General features: G+C 41.8%; 1 protein-coding gene across 1 annotated transcript in view; it reads left to right on the forward strand.

Annotated features, from left to right (window-relative positions):
- The window catches only part of CHEK2 (checkpoint kinase 2), a 116244-nt gene that overhangs the window by 1082 nt on the left and 93501 nt on the right, over positions 1-21661 (forward strand). Inside the window, exons 2-4 of the mRNA XM_073629340.1 lie at positions 16365-16651; positions 19558-19682; positions 19821-19968. Coding sequence (XP_073485441.1) covers positions 16372-16651; positions 19558-19682; positions 19821-19968 — 553 coding nt within the window. The 5' untranslated portion in view covers positions 16365-16371. The remainder of the gene's footprint in view (positions 1-16364; positions 16652-19557; positions 19683-19820; positions 19969-21661) is intronic.

A 21661-nucleotide genomic window follows, 5' to 3' on the forward strand; every position in this document is an offset into this window, starting at 1 on the left:
AGCACAGGATGAGAGTAAGCTTAGCTGACATGCGAGCAGGTAGGTGCGTCTTATTGGAGAAAAGACACGGGTTGATTTACTAAAACTGGTGCACACAGAATCTGGTGCAGCTGTGTATAGTAACCAATCCACTTCTAACTTCAGCTTGTTTTATTAGGATTTGACAATTAGCCCCCCATTCATACCGGACAGGTCAAATCTTATGAAAGGTCGCACCTTATTGTCAGCAATGGCACTGTTCAAATCAGTGCAGGATGCACCAATTTAAAAAAGTAGTTCTTGCACTACTTTTGGCAATTTCATGTGTGACTTGCATAGACATCTGTGCATGAAGTCGCACAGATATCAGCTGAGTCGCACTGACACGCGGCTTTGAAATCGTACTATTTCAATTGAAGCCACACAGTTTCAAAGCCACATTCAGTGTGAACCTAGAAGCTGATTGGTTACCATGCACAGCTGAAGCAGATTCTGTGTGCTCAGGTTGTAGTAAATCTCCCTCACTACATGTCTCTTCTGCAATAAAGAGCCTGCCTGCTTTGTGACAGCAGAATGTACATACACTACAATCTGCTTGTATAATCTGTACAAGATTACCAAAACGAAGCAATCCATTCCATTTATAGGAAACCAGAGGGGGTCATGGCATTACATAGTTGATGGTAGGCCTAACTCTAGGCTCATGTCTGTGTGATTACTGCTGGGGGAACACCCCTGTTCCTACAGATGCCACCATCAGCACAGGAAAACGCAGGAGTGGTGTGCTGGTGCCATTAATACACGCACTGGGCTTGTAGTTACTTTGTGGACTGTGATTTCTGCACTGCTGCAGGGACCTTTCCCCTGCCTTTCAAGAGGCACAGCAGCCCATTCAAATGAATTTCCCCCAGAGCTTAGTGAATGAGTATCCTAATAATGTCCATGTGCATGAGCTCTTTAAGTAGAACTAAAGTCTCCATACTTGCCAGTCCAGCGGCGCTGCATCAGCGTTTTTTTCTCAGTGCCAGTCTTCAGGCCTCTTCATTGGCTGGCAGGGGATAACGTCACTCCTGCACATGTGCAAGAGGCTGTCATCCTGACACTGTAAGCTGCACTGCGCATGCTCCACCCAGTTTACAGTGGCGGAGGAGACTGCAGGCAGTTAAGGGTATTTTATTCCAGAAAAGACAGTGCATGTCTCTTCTGCAATAAAAGCCTGCAAGCTTTCGTTCTCGCTTTAAGCTGACCAAATGTGTCTTGAAATTCAGCTGGTTCATCAGAAACCAGACAAATTCTGATCCATGTATGACTGTTTCCATATATGAGAAGTCAATCAATCAATCTACTCCTCATCAACCGTCTCGTTGGAAAATTTTAATTTGATCAGCACATGCAGCCAATCAGCCTGGAGGATTTCCCCATCCACACATAGGGGGAAATTTACTAAAACTGGTGCACTCATAATCCGGTGCAGCTGTGCATGGTAGCCAATCAGCGTCTAACTTTAGCTTGTTCAATTAAGCTTTGGCAATAAAACCTGGAAGCTGATTGGTTTCTATGCAGAGCTGCACCAGCTTTTGCACTCTCCAGGTTTAGTTAATAAGCCCCATAGTTTGTATTTCCTCCAGCCGCTGACTAAATTAACAACTGAAACATGTATAGGCCAGCTTTAAACAGCACCGCCAGGCAGGTGATTCATGTTTCTCTACTGCATTTAAAGCTCCAGGCAGATTATAAAAAATAATGTAAAAATAGTTGAATGAAATGGAATTTTTAATTAATTTTGTCTACATAGCGGGATTATACCTGGTATCAGTCTCTTGTACCCCCCTCCCTGTACAGTAGAATTTAGACTGAAAAAGGGAAAATCATCAGGAGCTAATCAGATGTCCTAACAGGAAGAGAAGAATGTGCTCATTAGTCTGCTGCTTCTCTTTCATTGGCCAGCCACAGTGTGGGGGCAGAGAGATGGCTGGATTGTATTGCCTGAGTGCAGTACAGAAATGTCAGGTGACCAGCCTGGTTAGGCTGTATGAGCCTGTAGACTGGTTGGTCAGATTGTCAAAACCTTTAGTAGGTAACATTGGGGTTTATTTACTAAAGGCAAATCCACTTTGCACTACAAGTGCACTTGGAAGTACAGTCGCTGTAGAACTGAGGGGGACATGCAAGGAAAAAACAAAAAAACAGCATTTTTGCTTGTACATGATTGGATGATAAAATCAGCAGAGCTTCCTCTGATCTACGGCGACTGCACTTGTTGTGCAAAGTGATTTGCCTTTGGTAAATCAACCCCAGTGTTTATATATACATTGTGTTTCAACAGTGTATCTAGAATCTTGCTTTGAGATTTAAAAAGGAGTGTGGACAGACCTTTTTTAACCTTGGTTTGAGAGCGTTTTGCAAGACGATGATTTTGACTTGATATACAAGCGATGTCTTGATATACAAGTAGCTCATGTCACAACTGAGTATAAAAGAGAAGGGAGGCGCCTCTAAGTGTAGCAATATGGTTACATTTAATGAAGGTACAACATTTAGCAACTCACATGGTTGATGATTAAAAGAGGCACATCTAAGTATACAGGCATCCGGGGTAAAGCTGTCCACATAGACCATCCTCCATGCCACCATCGATGTCATCCCTTCAACGCTGTGCTCCATGAACGCTTCAAGCCACCCTTTCAGATCGCTCTACTGCAGGGTAGCTTTCCTGGTCACGATTGCAGATTGACAGCGGTGAGATCTATATTGCTACACTTAAGCAGGCCATACATGGTCGAATTTCGAACAAATTTTTATTTTCAAAATCAGAATGTTCCTTTTTTTTGTGATCCGATGATGCCACCATTGATTTTCGAAATTTGGCTGACCAAGCCTTCAATTTCACCGCATGTTGCTACAGAAAAGAATTTTCGTGGGCAGGAATCTTCTTTTCTCTCCAGAAATTTTCTTTTCTTATTACATTTCTCGCACGATTCTCCCATCATTGATTAGAAAATCGTTTGTTTTTCTAAAAATTTCCAACATGTCCGATTCCTCAAATTTGATTGCTGCACGAAAATCGGCCATTGTTGCAGCCCACTAATGGTGCGAAATTCATACGAAAATTCTTTCATACGATTTTCGAAAGAAAATTCTTACGAAATTCGAACCGTGTATGGCCAGCATTAGAGGCGCCTCTCTTCTCTTTTATACCCTGTAGCTCCTGATAGATTTAGCTTCTAATCCCCTCGTGGAGGCTTCCAATTGTGGTATACATCACTCCCAAACTGCCCCAAAGATGCTGCTTGCAGGACTTTTTCTAACGTCCTGCAAGCGCACCGCCTGGGTGTGAGAGCATTAGAGCTTTCACATTTGGGAGGAAGTTTTCAGGCGCTATATCTAGCGCTAAAACAATTGAAATCTGGTTCAGTGTGAAAGGGCTCTTATGGTTACAAAACTTATCACATTGCTATAATCTTTTTATATGGACTATTAACTGAAGGACTTATGAATAAATGGTTGTGGAACAAATTATCTGAGTTTCCATTATTTCTTATGGGGAAATTTGCTATATACAAGTGCTTTGGATTACAAGCATGTTTCCGGAACAAACTATGCTCTCAATCCAAGGTTTTACTGTACTTCTGTTTTTAATCGCAAGAGTATATGTACTTCTATGAACCAGAGTCAGGTGAAAGTGGGCTATTGTCTGCTATCAGCTGACCGGGCGGACCCGCATCACATTTGGAAAGGATCCCAGAAACAGCTGGCTCAACTTTCAGCATGCAGCTGAGAGCCTGAGCCTGCCACATCTGCCCCCTCTCCGGCCCATCACTCCAGAGAGCGATGGAGGAGCAGAGTGGGGTGCAGTGACTGACAGTCAAAAATACAACACATGTGCAGTACATCACTGCAATGCATGCACATTTTCCATGTTTTGTTTCTTTAAAAATGCTGCAAGTAAGTTAAACAAAAAAAACAAAAATTGCCAGACATCCAGTGAGCTCTTAGGCTTCATGTACATGAAACGTTTTAAAACCTCTCCTGAACGATGGAACTTGACAGCTAGTAACCAATGTTTAAAAAGGTGTGGCGTTTAGCAGCATTTGCCTTTAGAAGCGTTTTTTACATTGTAAATGGTCAGAAATGTATCTCCATTAAAAACGCCTATAAAGGAAATGTGGCTAAACGCGAGTTACCGTGTTTACAAGCTGTTACAGGCATTTGGCATTTCAAATGCCTCTGAACATCCGTCCTGAACACATTTTTCTGCTTTAAAAAAAAATGCTTCTAAACTCAACGATCTAGAAAAGACTATAAAGGACCCTGTGTACATGTGCTGATAGGATAACATAGAGGAGAGTTCAGGGGCAGCTGAAAAAAATGCCCAACTGCTCCTAAACGTCCGTTTTCCAGCAGCAGTGTACATGAGGCCTTAGGCTTCATGTAATAAACAAAAAATGTGTAGCGCTATTTAAGACAAGATATCTTAAACTGATAAAATAGCTTATAACCAAAGTATAATGTACAACAATAAAGGTAGCATATATAAATCAAATTGAAAATAGAAAATATGTTAAATGGACAATCAGTGAGTTGGGACTGGATGGGTCACTACCCAACATGTGAGGTGAGGAGCGCCTTCACCAACATACAGCAGAAAGAGTCTCAGAGATTAATGTTCTGCAGTCATTTAAAAAGTCTCATCAATAGATGGGATATTCCATATATGAATCACACTATTCACCACTGTGTCTTCAAAAACATGCAGTGTGCTTGGATGTAAAAGGTGGGAGCTTACCGGAGGGTTTGAACCCCAAGCCAGCATATGCTGTTAGGGTCAAACCAAGCTTTTATTGCACCCTGGCAATAGTGAGAGGATCTTGGCAGGAGACACTGAACCGGGCTGCTCTAGTGATGCATCCTCTCCACAGGCAATGCTGGATCTCTCCACGCAAGGTTCATAAAAGGCACAAAAAGGGACTACATAGCGTGATACCGTAGACAACGTATTTATTAAATAAAAAGAGATACACTTACATGATGAAGTAAATAAAAAGCGCTTGTATATAAAAGGGGCGGCAGTGGAGTCCTCCCGACGCGTTTCGTCTCAGTAGACTTCGTCCAGGGGTACCCTCCACTGCAGCCCAACTCCTTAATATAGGCCCTGTGTTCATTATGATGTGACTCCAGCCCGTTCAATTGCCAAAATCTGCACTTCCGGGTTACCCAAGATGGCGGACCCGCGTGCGTTCCAAGCCTCGTCCAACAACGGGGAGTTGCCATGGGGGCGAAGTTCGCGCCTAGCCTCGCGAACTTGTTTATGGCGAAGTGGGAGGAGGATGTCGTCTATGTCCATGAAACCAGTTCTCTGGTTTTGTGGACTAGATACATAGACGACATCCTTCTCCTATGGAATGGCACCATGGAAACACTCGATGAATTTTTCGTGGGTTTGAACGCCAATGACAGAGGTATATCCCTGTCCTATGAAGCTAGCGAAACTAAAATTCACTTTTTGGACCTACAGATAGAGATCATCAATAAAGAATTTAGATTCAGCACATATTTTAAGCCCACAGACCGCAACGGGTTTATTCCTGTTGACAGCTGTCATCATGTTTCATGGCTAGATGCTGTCCCTCGGAGCCAGTTTTTGAGACTCCGACGGAATTGTACCGAAACGGAGGTATTTCTTGAACAGGCCAGAATTCTAAAATCTAGGTTTGTAGATAAGGGTTATGACACGAATGGCCTAGATCAAGAGATCCAAAGAACGATCAACATCGATAGGAAATCCCTACTGGAAATCAAACCTAAAAGAGAGTCGGACGGGAAGTTTAAGTGGGCCATGTTAACCACTTTTTCAACACAATACAGACAAATCAAAAACATCATGAGGAAGCATTGGGGCGTCTTAAAGCAAGATAGTATTCTGGGTCCACTCATCCCAGGAGAAGCTAATGTTATTTTCAGAGGGGTGCCCTCCTTAAAAGGACGGATAGCCCCTAACATTATAAATCCCCCCACCCGCCCCTCTTTCTTTCATGACTGGACAGGCTTTTTTCCATGTAGGAAATGCACGGTATGCCAGCATAATGCCGTTAGAACACGCAAAGTCACCGAGTTTGTCTCCACAGTGACAGGTAAAAGATATACCATAAAACCATTTTGCACATGCAGCACGAGATATGTAGTGTATCTCATCACTTGCCCCTGCCGTAAACAGTATATAGGCCGTACCACCAGGACATTTTCGATTAGGGTGGGAGAACACATCGCCCTTATTAAAAGCAGGGACCCCAAACATACGGTCCCGAGACATTACAAGGAATTCCATGGTGGGAATCCTGACGGATCGCAGTTTGTCATTATTGACAAATATACACCACCTTGGAGAGGGGGTGCCAAAACAAGGGGAGTATCCCGCCTCGAAATGTACTGGGCATATGAGCTGCAGACTTTTGCTCCCTTAGGACTTAATGTAGAGGTAGACGTTAATGCTTTTCTAGATCAATCGTAAGGGGCACGAGAAAAACATTTTTATTTTTATTTTTTATTTCTATTTTCTATTTTCATGACATCGTGGTCTAATTTTATGTCGTTTAATTTTATATTCAAATGTATTTACCTAATGACAGCATTTAGTATTGCCCTCTGCATGTTTTCAAATTACTGAGGTCTTAAAATGTAAATAATGTATAGACGCATGTGAATCCAGCCCTTTGAATTCATCTCACCGATTATTATACACGGGTTTATACACATGCAATTATTGCATTTTATACTTTATGTTTTAATTTTAATCATATAAATCCACACAAAATTTCATATATTATCTAATTAGTCCAGGTCCCTCACAAAATTATTATGTTATCTCCAGTGAACATATGGCATCAGACGATACACCGGCTTCCGGAATGTAAGCCATTCACATCAAGGTTATATTTAACTGGTTGTTAAGCTTAGAACCACCAGTGGAACGCAAGCGGTGGGATCTATATGAGAAGGTCCGTGTTCACGCCGTGACGTCACGGCGTCACATCGCGAGATTAACCTAGAGTCGTGACCTGCTGCTAACCATCAGTGGAACGCAAGCAATGAGTTCCACATGAGCATTTCCGCTTCCGTGCCGTGACGCCGTAGCGTCACGTCACGTGATTAACACTAGAGGTCGACCGATATGGGTTTTTCTCTGGCCGATGCCGATGCCGATATTTAGAAATCGCGGTGGCCGATGGCCGATATATGATGCCGATTTTTTTGGGCCGATATATTAGGCCGATTTTTTTTTCTTTTTTTTTCCCCCTTCATCTCATAAAATCTAACAGTTAGACCCCTTTCACACTGGGGCGTTTTTTTAGGCGCTTTTGGGCTAAAAATAGTGCCTGTAAAGTGCCAGTAAAACAGCTCCCCTGCAGTCTCAGTGTGATATCCCTGAGTGCTTTCACACTGAGGCGATGCGCTGGCAGGATGTAAAAAAAAGTTCTGCAAGCGGCATCTTTGGAGTGGTGTATACCACCACTCCTGCCCTTTGAAATGAATGCGCACCGCTGCCGAAGCACCTGCATAGCGTTTTGGCAGCAGCACTTCAGGGGCGCATTTAACCCCTTCCTCGGCCGCTAGCTGGGTTATAAGCGCCCCGCTAGCAGCCGAATAGCGCCGCTAAAATGACGGTAAAGCGCTGCTAAAACTAACAGCGTTTTACCGTCAACGCATGCCTGCTCCAGTGTGAAAGCAATCTTAAGTAATAAGTGATACAGAAAATTTTTTACATTTAAACATTTATTGAACAAAACAAACCTCCAATCAGTTCACTTGTATGTAGAATTTAGATTTTAAAAAAATAACTATATCTTAAATATTAAATACACAAAAACAGGTAATCAAAACTTTTGGACGAAAAAAAAAAATGGGCTAACTTTACTATTTTTTTTTTTTTTTAATTCGTGTATTTTTTTTTAAAAAATGCGTTTGAAAGACCGCTGCGCGAATACCGTGTGACATAAAATATTGCAACAAACGCTATTGTATTCCCTAGGGTCTCTGCTAAAAAAAATATATATAATGTTTGGGGGTCCCAATTGATTTTCTAGCAGAAAATACAGGATTTTTACTTGTAAGCAACAAATGTCAAAAAAGATTTAGTCTTTAAATGGTTAAACTGAGAACTTCTCCACGGAGTTCAGTCTATTGATAAAAAGAACCCGAAGAGCTACAAATGTATCTTCTTATCAGACTTGGCAGGCTGCCCAGAGGAGGAGAGAAAACAAACTTCAAACAGCTTGCAATTGACTTCTATTACAGAAGTCATTTGCAAGTCCCGCTGAAGTTATAATCGGCTTTTTTTATCAGCACAATCGGCCGATGCCGATTAAGTAAAAAAAGCCAAATATCGGCCGATATATCGGCCGGCCGATATATCGGTCGACCTCTAATTAACACAGACTCGTCGTCACATAGTGTGGCAGACGAACCTAATTGTACATGAAAGTAAGTTCTTATTGTCAATGCATGTTTTTCTTCACACATTTTCAATTAATACGTTAATGGATCTTAAATAGTTAACATATGGGGAACATTGGGTCTTTGTTTTTGGGTGGTGGAGCGCATAATACACCCACCAAGACGAGGCTTGGAACGCACGCGGGTCCGCCATCTTGGGTAACCCGGAAGTGCAGATTTTGGCAATTGAACGGGCTGGAGTCACATCATAATGAACACAGGGCCTATATTAAGGAGTTGGGCTGCAGTGGAGGGTACCCCTGGACGAAGTCTACTGAGACGAAACGCGTCGGGAGGACTCCACTGCCGCCCCTTTTATATACAAGCGCTTTTTATTTACTTCATCATGTAAGTGTATCTCTTTTTATTTAATAAATACGTTGTCTACGGTATCACGCTATGTAGTCCCTTTTTGTGCCTTTTATGAACCTTGCGTGGAGAGATCCAGCATTGCCTGTGGAGAGGATGCATCACTAGAGCAGCCCGGTTCAGTGTCTCCTGCCAAGATCCTCTCACTATTGCCAGGGTGCAATAAAAGCTTGGTTTGACCCTAACAGCATATGCTGGCTTGGGGTTCAAACCCTCCGGTAAGCTCCCACCTTTTACATCCAAGCACACTGCATGTTTTTGAAGACACAGTGGTGAATAGTGTGATTCATATATGGAATATCCCATCTATTGATGAGACTTTTTAAATGACTGCAGAACATTAATCTCTGAGACTCTTTCTGCTGTATGTTGGTGAAGGCGCTCCTCACCTCACATGTTGGGTAGTGACCCATCCAGTCCCAACTCACTGATTGTCCATTTAACATATTTTCTATTTTCAATTTGATTTATATATGCTACCTTTATTGTTGTACATTATACTTTGGTTATAAGCTATTTTATCAGTTTAAGATATCTTGTCTTAAATAGCGCTACACATTTTTTGTTTATTATCTGTTTATGTGGCAACGATTCTAGTTGTGGTGTTAGCTGCTTATATCTTCTTGACTATTTAGAGTAAGCGCAAATTTGTTGTCGTGAATTTTGGTGTACTTATTTAGAATTACTATTTTTGCCGCTGCTCTGTGGAATCACTCCACTATGGACGTGTTTGACTACCGAGCCTCACGTAGGGTCAACCCTCAGGGAGTATTTATAACAACCAGTAGTGACACGGAGATTGGAGGACTGTTCCTCAGACTTAAAAATGTTATGACAACCGAGCTTCATTTGCAATGGGACTTGGTCTTTTTACAGCAATATATTACAGAACAAATGGTCCCTAGAAGCCTCCGTTGGGAAGTCCAACCCCAACAAGGGGAAACAGATCTGGACTCATGGTTCAAATATTTCAATGATGCAGGCATCAACTTTCTACAGTTACTTATAACTAAGAAAAGTATTAGACTCCAGACCATAGATAGAGAAATTAAGGATCTGAAGGATAAACTTTCAATCCATAAGAATTCTCAGGAGTATAATTCCCTTTCCTCTAACCTTTTGGTACATTTAGAGAAAGAGGAACGAGACCAAAAGATAAAAAAACAAAAGAAATACTCCAGGGATGTAGGAGATTACAAGAACCGTACAGTATTCGGTTGGCAAAAACTTCTGCAGGTTAACCCACCTATGGAGGTCTCCTCCAATACCACCGAGGGTACGACTCTAATAAGCAGTCTTCCAACTCTGAACGCCACCACTACACTATCCCAGCCCACGGGTGCCCACTCTCAGAGTTATGGTCCCCAGAGAAGTGGAACAAAACGTGGTGGGGTATCCCATGTATCTCAGCCGCGGGTACAGCATTATAACCCTCAAACTCCCCATAGAGGTAGAAATAACTTGAGAGGAAGGAGGGGAGGCAGAGGTACTACCCATAATAGGATGCAATATTCAGACACTCACTCTCAACATGTTCCATACCATCCTTCCCCCAGACAATATAGATCAGGTCAAGACTTTCAACGGAGAGATGAATCTTACCATCATTACTCCTCCCCTATACGCACCCAAAATAGGTTCTCACCCCTTAGGGACATCTACAGCCCTGAACGTAGAAGAGATGACTACGATCAATCTCCATATATACATAACCCCTATACACATGGGAATCATTTTTTTCGCGGGGCCCCACATTCAAGAAAACGAGGCCCAGATCAAAGAGAGGGTGTAGAGGGGGGAGGAGAGTACAAAGAAGAAAAAAGACAAAGACTATGAAAGGCCAAGGGGTCTATAACTTAAGCTCTCAAACCCTCACGGAAGCAGAACTGGCCCTATTAGATAAAGGTCTTAAGTACGCTCCCCCCAAAAAACTTGATAAATTCCATACATTCATGGATGTTCATAAATACATCCGTAAGGTTAATATACAGAGGTATTTGGTGTCTAATCCAGTACGTACTGATTATCCAGCAGCTACTTCAGGAGCCGTTCATTCAGGTTTATCCAATCCTTCTCTATTCTCCCCCCCGGTCCCTATAGCGCCGGCCGTAAAAATCTTTAGGGACCTCGTCCTACATGATCTAGCCAGACTACCAATTAAACGCACTCCCCATCCTCCACTGTTAAAAGGGGGTTTGGAGTCTCTGTGTGCACGCAAAGACTTGGTGGTCCGCCCAGCAGATAAAGGGGGTGGCATAGTGATTTTGGACAAGTGCCAATATGAAGCAGAAATGCATCGCATTCTAAACGAACCAGGGACTTATCGGCTGTTACCTAATAATCCTACACACAATTATAAACAGAAATTACATCAGCTTGTTTCAAAAGGCTATGAATCAAGGATCCTGAACAAAAGAGAGAGAGACTTTCTGATTCCCACAGCACCTCGAATCCCCACTATATATTATCTGCCGAAAGTCCATAAGGATCCAGTTTGCCCCCCCGGCAGACCAATTGTAAGTGGCATAAATTCCATTACTGCCAAAGTAGGTAAATATATAGATTTTTTCCTACAGCCTCTAGTAAAGAAAACGCCTTCATATTTGAAAGACACCAGCTCTACAATCAGACTCCTTGAAAACATCACTTTACAGGATGGTTACATCATGGCTACGGCCGACGTGGCATCATTGTACACGTGCATACCACACGATAAGGGCATTGATGCCGTCAAATATTTTTTGTCTCAGGAACACTCTCTGGCTGCTTTTCAATGTGATTACCTCGTTGAGTTACTAGAGTTCGCGGCAAAACACAATTACTTTTGGTTTAACCATAACTTTTATCTCCAACAACGGGGAGTTGCCATGGGGGCGAAGTTCCCGCCTAGCCTCGCGAACTTGTTTATGGCGAAGTGGGAGGAGGATGTCGTCTATGTCCATGAAACCAGTTCTCTGGTTTTGTGGACTAGATACATAGACGACATCCTTCTCCTATGGAATGGCACCATGGAAACACTCGATGAATTTTTCGTGGGTTTGAACGCCAATGACAGAGGTATATCCCTGTCCTATGAAGCTAGCGAAACTAAAATTCACTTTTTGGACCTACAGATAGAGATCATCAATAAAGAATTTAGATTCAGCACATATTTTAAGCCCACAGACCGCAACGGGTTTATTCCTGTTGACAGCTGTCATCATGTTTCATGGCTAGATGCTGTCCCTCGGAGCCAGTTTTTGAGACTCCGACGGAATTGTACCGAAACGGAGGTATTTCTTGAACAGGCCAGAATTCTAAAATCTAGGTTTGTAGATAAGGGTTATGACACGAATGGCCTAGATCAAGAGATCCAAAGAACGATCAACATCGATAGGAAATCCCTACTGGAAATCAAACCTAAAAGAGAGTCGGACGGGAAGTTTAAGTGGGCCATGTTAACCACTTTTTCAACACAATACAGACAAATCAAAAACATCATGAGGAAGCATTGGGGCGTCTTAAAGCAAGATAGTATTCTGGGTCCACTCATCCCAGGAGAAGCTAATGTTATTTTCAGAGGGGTGCCCTCCTTAAAAGGACGGATAGCCCCTAACATTATAAATCCCCCCACCCGCCCCTCTTTCTTTCATGACTGGACAGGCTTTTTTCCATGTAGGAAATGCACGGTATGCCAGCATAATGCCGTTAGAACACGCAAAGTCACCGAGTTTGTCTCCACAGTGACAGGTAAAAGATATACCATAAAACCATTTTGCACATGCAGCACGAGATATGTAGTGTATCTCATCACTTGCCCCTGCCGTAAACAGTATATAGGCCGTACCACCACCACGATTAGGGTGGGAGAACACATCGCCCTTATTAAAAGCAGGGACCCCAAACATACGGTCCCGAGACATTACAAGGAATTCCATGGTGGGAATCCTGACGGATCGCAGTTTGTCATTATTGACAAATATACACCACCTTGGAGAGGGGGTGCCAAAACAAGGGGAGTATCCCGCCTCGAAATGTACTGGGCATATGAGCTGCAGACTTTTGCTCCCTTAGGACTTAATGTAGAGGTAGACGTTAATGCTTTTCTAGATCAATCGTAAGGGGCACGAGAAAAACATTTTTATTTTTATTTTTTATTTCTATTTTCTATTTTCATGACATCGTGGTCTAATTTTATGTCGTTTAATTTTATATTCAAATGTATTTACCTAATGACAGCATTTAGTATTGCCCTCTGCATGTTTTCAAATTACTGAGGTCTTAAAATGTAAATAATGTATAGACGCATGTGAATCCAGCCCTTTGAATTCATCTCACCGATTATTATACACGGGTTTATACACATGCAATTATTGCATTTTATACTTTATGTTTTAATTTTAATCATATAAATCCACACAAAATTTCATATATTATCTAATTAGTCCAGGTCCCTCACAAAATTATTATGTTATCTCCAGTGAACATATGGCATCAGACGATACACCGGCTTCCGGAATGTAAGCCATTCACATCAAGGTTATATTTAACTGGTTGTTAAGCTTAGAACCACCAGTGGAACGCAAGCGGTGGGATCTATATGAGAAGGTCCGTGTTCACGCCGTGACGTCACGGCGTCACATCGCGAGATTAACCTAGAGTCGTGACCTGCTGCTAACCATCAGTGGAACGCAAGCAATGAGTTCCACATGAGCATTTCCGCTTCCGTGCCGTGACGCCGTAGCGTCACGTCACGTGATTAACACAGACTCGTCGTCACATAGTGTGGCAGACGAACCTAATTGTACATGAAAGTAAGTTCTTATTGTCAATGCATGTTTTTCTTCACACATTTTCAATTAATACGTTAATGGATCTTAAATAGTTAACATATGGGGAACATTGGGTCTTTGTTTTTGGGTGGTGGAGCGCATAATACACCCACCAAGACGAGGCTTGGAACGCACGCGGGTCCGCCATCTTGGGTAACCCGGAAGTGCAGATTTTGGCAATTGAACGGGCTGGAGTCACATCATAATGAACACAGGGCCTATATTAAGGAGTTGGGCTGCAGTGGAGGGTACCCCTGGACGAAGTCTACTGAGACGAAACGCGTCGGGAGGACTCCACTGCCGCCCCTTTTATATAAAAGCGCTTTTTATTTACTTCATCATGTAAGTGTATCTCTTTTTATTTAATAAATACGTTGTCTACGGTATCACGCTATGTAGTCCCTTTTTGTGCCTTTTATGAACCTTGCGTGGAGAGATCCAGCATTGCCTGTGGAGAGGGTGCATCACTAGAGCAGCCCGGTTCAGTGTCTCCTGCCAAGATCCTCTCACTATTGCCAGGGTGCAATAAAAGCTTGGTTTGACCCTAACAGCATATGCTGGCTTGGGGTTCAAACCCTCCGGTAAGCTCCCACCTTTTACATCCAAGCACACTGCATGTTTTTGAAGACACAGTGGTGAATAGTGTGATTCATATATGGAATATCCCATCTATTGATGAGACTTTTTAAATGACTGCAGAACATTAATCTCTGAGACTCTTTCTGCTGTATGTTGGTGAAGGCGCTCCTCACCTCACATGTTGGGTAGTGACCCATCCAGTCCCAACTCACTGATTGTCCATTTAACATATTTTCTATTTTCAATTTGATTTATATATGCTACCTTTATTGTTGTACATTATACTTTGGTTATAAGCTATTTTATCAGTTTAAGATATCTTGTCTTAAATAGCGCTACACATTTTTTGTTTATTATCTGTTTATGTGGCAACGATTCTAGTTGTGGTGTTAGCTGCTTATATCTTCTTGACTATTTAGAGTAAGCGCAAATTTGTTGTCGTGAACTTAGGCTTCATGTACATGGGACATTTTTATAACCTCCCCTGAACAATTTAACTTGACAGATAGTAACCCACGTTTAAAACGTCCCGTTTTGCCATGTTTACATGCCGCATTTGCACCTAGAAGCATGTTTTTTTTAAATAGCCAAAAATTAAAAACGCCTGTAAACGAAACGTGTTTAGAAGCGCTTAAATGCCTCTAAGCACGGCTTCTGAACCCACTTTTTTGCGCTCCAAAAAATGCCTCTAAACTCAACTACCTAGAAACGACTATAAACGGCCCTGTGTACATGTGCTGATAAGATAACATAGAGAAGAGTTCAGGGGGAGCCGAAAAAAATGCGCAACTGCTCCTAAACGTTCGTTTACCATCAGCTGTGTACATGAGGCCTAAAAGAGGAGCTCCAGGCATATCTGTGTTTATGAAAAGTCAGGCACTACAAAAACCTGTAGCTGCTGACTTTTAGTCTACTTTCACACTGGTGGGGGGGCGTTAGCGGTAAGGTTGCATTCACACCTGAGTGTTTCAAAGTGTTTGTTTTTACTGCGTTTTTTACCGCGCTTTTGTTGAGGTCACCAATGTAAAAGGCAGAAAAACACCTGTAATCTGCCCTAAAGAAGCTCATGTTCTTTTTTGAGCTTAGGGCATTTTTCAGGTGTTTTGCTTCAGGTCAAAATGTTCAGATGTGAACAGGTGCCATTGAAATGAATGGAATTTTGCTTGTTGGACGTTTTTCAGGCGTTTACGAGCGTTTTATGAGCTGAAAACGCTCAGGTGTGAATGCAGCCTAAGGCTTCATGTACACGGGACGTTGTTTAACCTCTGCTGAATGATTTAACTTGACAGCTAGGAAAAAAATGTTCGTTTAGCCGCATTTAGAGGCGTTTTTTTTTTTTTTTTGTTATTAAAATGAAAAATGTCTGTGAACGAAACGCTGCTAAACACAAGTTACTGCATTTACAAGCGTTTCAGATGCCTCTGAACATCCTTCTGAACCCATTTTTTTTGCATTCCAAAAAAATGCATTCCAAAAAACTCAACTGCCTAGAAACGACTATAAAGGACCCTGTGTACATGTACTGATAAGTTAACATAGAGGAGAGTTCAGGGGCAGCTGAAAAAATGACCAACTGCTCCTAAACGTCCGTTTACCAGCAGCAGTGTACATGAGGCCTAAAGCGGCGCTTTACCACTGTAAATATGGGTGTAACATGTTATGAAAGGTGAACTTATCCTTTAAACATTTTAAAATGAAGATGGAAGCTGTGTGCAGCCTTACCTGTTTGTGTTCTCAGTGAGAGGGAGGTGGCCATGGCTGGTATGTGCAGGTCTGGAAAGGACCTCTGACTTGTTCTGTAGCAAAGTGAACATCAGACAACCGTTACCTTCAGTTCCATTCACACCATTCTGTTGTTTGACCGGTGATATGAATTTTAACAAGATCCCTGGTCCTGTCTTATAAGTTGCGACCAGTTATCTGATATGACTGACACTTGTTAAAAAGTTATACACCCACTTTTCCTTTTTGATATACTGCAAATACTGTACTGGTTTGATTTAGACATCCATGTAACAGTGGCAATAGCCCAGAGCACAAGATACGTAGCTAAGGTATAATATTCATCTGTATCTGCCTATAGACAACATATATAATCTCAAGTATATTTGCTTGCCATTTTTTCTCTTCATTTAGTTTCACTATGTCCCGTGACACGAAGGGTGAATCCCAACATTCACAGCAATCTCAAGGCACATCTCAAGGCACCACTCAAGGCACATCTCAAGGCACGTCTAGTTCATCGTCCAGTGCTCCTCAGTCATACAGTCAGTCTTCCTCTTCTGGTTCTGGTACCTTGAGCTCTTTAGACACAGTTCCAGTACAGGATCTGGCTTCTATTCCAGAAGATGTGGAAATGGATGAGCAGGCTCCACAGCCTTGGGGTCGTCTGTGGGCCTTAGGAAAAGGTTTCTTGAACCATGGTATGTTGTTTTTTTTTGTTTGTTTTTTGCTCCTCTATGCTTTCAGATATATTTTCCATAAATGTGACTGAGATGTTTTTACTATTCACTGCGGGCTTTTATTCTAGTTTATGGCCAATTCAGGAAGCATTGCAACACTTTTCTTTATCCGTGTTAATAATAGTTCAAAGGTTGTCAGTGGAGTCACTGGAATAATCATTTTCTCTGAAGTGTTTGGCAGTAACATTAAAAAAATTAACTAACAGGAGGATCAGTTGAAACAGGCTAATAAATTATCTTTTTAATAGCAGCAAAACAAATACTCTTGCGCACAAATGTGTTGACCAGGCAATCCAAAGCTCAGAGTGGATAATATCTTAGGCCTTGTTGCCCTCCAGGATAGGGGTAGCCTAGCAGTCAAAGAAGAGAATAGAAAAAAAGAGGGCACACCAGGCTTTTGAATGCATTATCCTTTGATATATTTATTAAAAGAAAAAATATTAAAAGCTACTCACAAGGATGGAAAGAAAACCAGAATGTAACAGTCTTTGGTATATGACAATCCGTCTATTGGTAGCAGTCTCCAGATCCTAGAGAGAGGATGTGCAAATCACTGCTGATTGACGCGTTTCGAAGGATTACCTTCTTCCTCAGAGCCTACAGTAGGCTCTGAGGAAGACCTCATTGAGCAGTGGATGTCAACGGTGACATGCCTGCTGACACCCGCTGCTATTCGATCCTGTCTGCCAAATCCAGATGGATGGTGGTCCTATTTTCCATCTGTCTGGCGGATTGCATATGATCGGGTGAAAACGAACCGGTGGCCCGATTTCCCCATAGGGGAGAGTGGGCGCGCCCGTGTGAAAGGGGCCTAATGCGCCTCAGCAAGGATTGGGCTCACAGTCGTGGCGCAGGCCCATTGACTTAATTGGTGCTGCTTGTCAACATGACAAGCTGGGTTTAATTTGCTGCAACGTGCAAGATTGCGGTATCAGCATGTGCACCATGTCCCCACCAGCTGCATGTTAGGATTTAGTTTGGCAGTGGGGGGGATAGTAAAACTGTAGACCTTGGCTGTTAATAATCAGGTTCAATTTTAAATTACATTAGCCTATACAAATAACTTGCTTAAAAGAATAAGCACACCTTTTGATAAAAAATTAATAAATGCACATCTTTTTGCAGATAAAAAACAATTGCATCCTGTAAACATTGCAGCCTTCCGCAATGCCAGGATCCTGCAGACTTGGTCAGTTGTCTTCTTGTACCTTCTGTATGATTAGACAGCAACTAAATTGCAGGAACTATGAGATCGCTCACCAGCGCCCTTGTAGTTCATTGAGAACTACAAGCCGTACGCTGCAATGGAAAACAGTACTTGTAGTGCTTTCATTCACAGGAAACCACACAGCCACGCTGTTTTCAAATTGCGACAGCAGATGCGGGAAGATGATCAAAGTATAGTCCACCTGGATGCACAAAGTAGTTGTGATGATACAGTTTTACTAACACATGTATGTCAAAGTTGCAAAACTGTGTTCAGGCATTAACATTTGTTTTACTCTTCAGCACAAAGGGCATAAGAAATGTCATTATCAATGGGATGCATGACTTCTCCACCTCAAAACTGACTAATTATACTTTTTCCTCCCTTTTTCGTATTCCACTTCCTCATAAATATGCAAGATGATATGTATAATGCTATTGTTACCCACTGTTATCTGTATTTCTGTTACTCCTGATTCTTGGTTCCATGTCTTTTTTCATTATGAAACTTCAATAAAAACCATATGACAAAAAACTGAAATAAGTAGTATTGGAACTACTTGGAATGAAATTTCCACACGAGTTTTGATCCTATTCCTGTTCACATAAACTAATGCCGCGTACACACGGGCGGACTTTTCGACGGACTAGGTCCGACTGACTTTTTTTCGACGGACTTTCGAATGAACGGACTTGCCTACACACGATCAACCAAAGTCCGACGGATTCGTACGTGATGACGTACGACCGGACTAAAATAAGGAAGTTCATAGCCAGTAGCCAATAGCTGCCCTAGCGTCGGTTTTTGTCTGTCGGACTAGCATACAGACGAATGGACTTTTCGACCGGACTCGAGTCCATCGGAAAGATTTGAAACATGTTTTATTTCTAGGACTGTCGGACTTTTGGGAAAATAAAGTCCGCTGGAGCCCACACACGATCGAATTGTCCGACGGAGTCTGGACCTAGTCCGTGGAAAAGTCGTTCGTGCTCGTGTGTAAGCGGCATTAGAAGGATTGAGGAAAAATGCTGAAAATAGTAATTATTTCCCTATTTTTCCCATCTTTCTTCAAATTAATATCTAAACAATAAAATGATATGTATTTAAATCGAAGCCACTCTCTTTCTTGAAAGAAAGATGCATGACATATTAAGGTGGACTACAAATGTGAATTTACTATGCATTTTTAGTGCTTTTTGCATTTTGCAAATTTGCACTACAGAACGTGATCCATAGGAAACCATGTTAAATGGACTGTAGTGCAAATCTGCAAAATGCACTAAAAATGCGTAGGTGTGAATGGGGCCTTAGTGGTAAGACTAGATTGTGCACTCCCTTTGGACCGAGTAGAGAAAGATTAAAACCTCTGCTGTCTGTTCCCACACTGGGAAGATTACCCCTTGGCTTCTGTCCTGGAGACACGAGAAAATAAAGTGAAATCTATTCAAAGGGAAAGAAAGAAGATCCCGGGGCAAGTGTACCTATGCAAGTGTTTCCTTCCATAACATTTAGAGTTACACTGTAAGGTATTTGAACTGTATGCACAGTTCTGGAGTGCTGCTTTCAGTAAAATTTATAAGAATACTAATGACTGATTGGTAAAATTTCTCTCAATTAGGTTTTCATCAAACGTTTTTTAAATATTTTGTTTTTTGAACAGATTGTATTAATGAACAATATGAATTTGGAAGGGACAAGCACTGTGATTATACTTTTGATAAACCAATAATAAATCAAACGGAGAGATACAAAACTTACAGCAAAAAGCACTTTCGGATTTTTAGGGTGAGTACTAGAATTATGCTAATTATATTGTTCTAATTTCTTTCATTCAAATGAATTGTAAAGTAGACTGTATGAAAAGTATTCAATGTTGAAGGGTTTTTAATGCAAAAAAGAAAATCATTTTTGTGTTTTTCATAGGAAGCTGTATCTGGCTTGTCGGTTGTTGCCTACATTGAAGATTTAAGTGGCAATGGAACTTTTCTTAACAAGCAGCTTATTGGACGAGGGAATACATTGCCTTTAACAAACAATGCTGAAATTGCTCTTTCATTACCAACCAACAGAGGTATTTTATTCTTGTGGCAGTTACTGTTTATTTTATTTTTTCTTAAAATGTTCTTTTTAGTTGAATGGGGAAGGTTCAGAACCTTTAGTTCTGAGCAGTTTTTCATTGCTGTCGAGATGGTTGTTTTCACAGGAATGTGTGGGGAAATATACCAAACAGGGACACAGATGGTATTTTTTTGCTATCTGGTTTTGTTTACTGTTCTGATTAGTACTTGTCTTGCTGTTTGTGCCCACATTGGAAAAATTCTCATTCACTTCCTTCACAGGAAGTGAGAGAATATCTCCTCAGTGGGTTGCAGACTGCATATTTTGACTGTCACATGTTTCATGCGTAATCAATGTTCTTGAGCCATTGCCTTAATTTGAGGAAGACTTCATGTTTAGTAAAATATTCCTTAAGCTCCGCAACTCCCCCCCAAGTGCAACTTGCATCTTTGCATACTTATCTTTGACCCTCACCTGAGATCTTTACTCTGTAGCCCAGCCCAGAGCCACACAGCCTTTAATCAGAAAAATGACCATCAAGGCCTTGCGTCTACTAAGCATATGCATCACAGCTTCATTTAGGCCTCATTCACACTGGCATTGTCAACCCTGTGTTTATATGCATTTAGAGGACATTTCTAAATGCATATATTCATTTTTCAATGGTGCCATTCACACTGTGCAGTTATCCATGTTTCAGTGCAGTCATTTTAGCTGCGAGTAAAAAATTTAGAATTCTGTCCAGGATCCAAGTAGTTACTCTAAACATGGCTAAACGCTTGTAAACGAGCACCAATCTGCTTTAAAGTTACCCACACATTTCATATTTCTGATACATGTCTGTTGTTAGAAATATATTTTATCTTACACACCTATTCAGGTGTAACATGTTACTAAAGTAGTAGCCTTGTACCGCTCTGATCCCCCCTCTCTGTGACAGCGGGTGGAGGATCCTCTCCCTGCATCTGCTGCCACAATTTAAAATACAACGCAACTGTGCTGGGCTCCACCCGCACAGCCTCATTCATTCACAGAGTTCTGTGAATTAATTACAAGTCCCATCTTCCACCGCGGCAGACGGCTTGTAGTTCTCGATGAATTGTGAGGGAGCTTGTAGTTGGATTCTTCCTGCATTTCAGTAACTGCCTGCCTGTACAGGAGGTACGGGCGGACTGCTGTACCGAGAGTCTGTAAGGAGCCTGACATTACACCCACGTTCTGATGATTGCTGGTACAATGCTCTGCAGGCTCCTAAGAAAAAAAATAATAGATGCACTTTTTTACCTGCAAAAAATGTGCATTTCTTTTTCACTGCAGATAATCACTGATAATCAGAAATGGACACGAATAGCTGCAGTGTACAGGCACATGGACCACAGCTATCCACATACAGCTGTCAATCCCAAGACCAGGAATCAGTAGATTCTTGCCGCCGGATTCACAGCATGGCAAATTGCACATTCAAATGGTGTCTAAGGCTCGATTCACATCTATGCATGTTGCTTTTGAGCGTTTCTGCAATGCTTTTTGCTGTGCTTTCTGCGTTATTTTGCCACGATTTGCGTTTTGCGTTTTTTTTATGGTGTGTGTTTTTTGGGGGAAACGCAGAGGCACGAAAATGCATTGATGTGAACATGTTCCACAGGAACCCATGTTAAAAAAAATTTCCTGCGTTTCTACAAAAAGTATGATAAAACGCATTGGTG

The sequence above is a fragment of the Aquarana catesbeiana genome, linkage group LG01 (assembly GCF_042186555.1).
Source record: "Aquarana catesbeiana isolate 2022-GZ linkage group LG01, ASM4218655v1, whole genome shotgun sequence".
Classification (NCBI taxonomy): domain Eukaryota; kingdom Metazoa; phylum Chordata; class Amphibia; order Anura; family Ranidae; genus Aquarana; species Aquarana catesbeiana.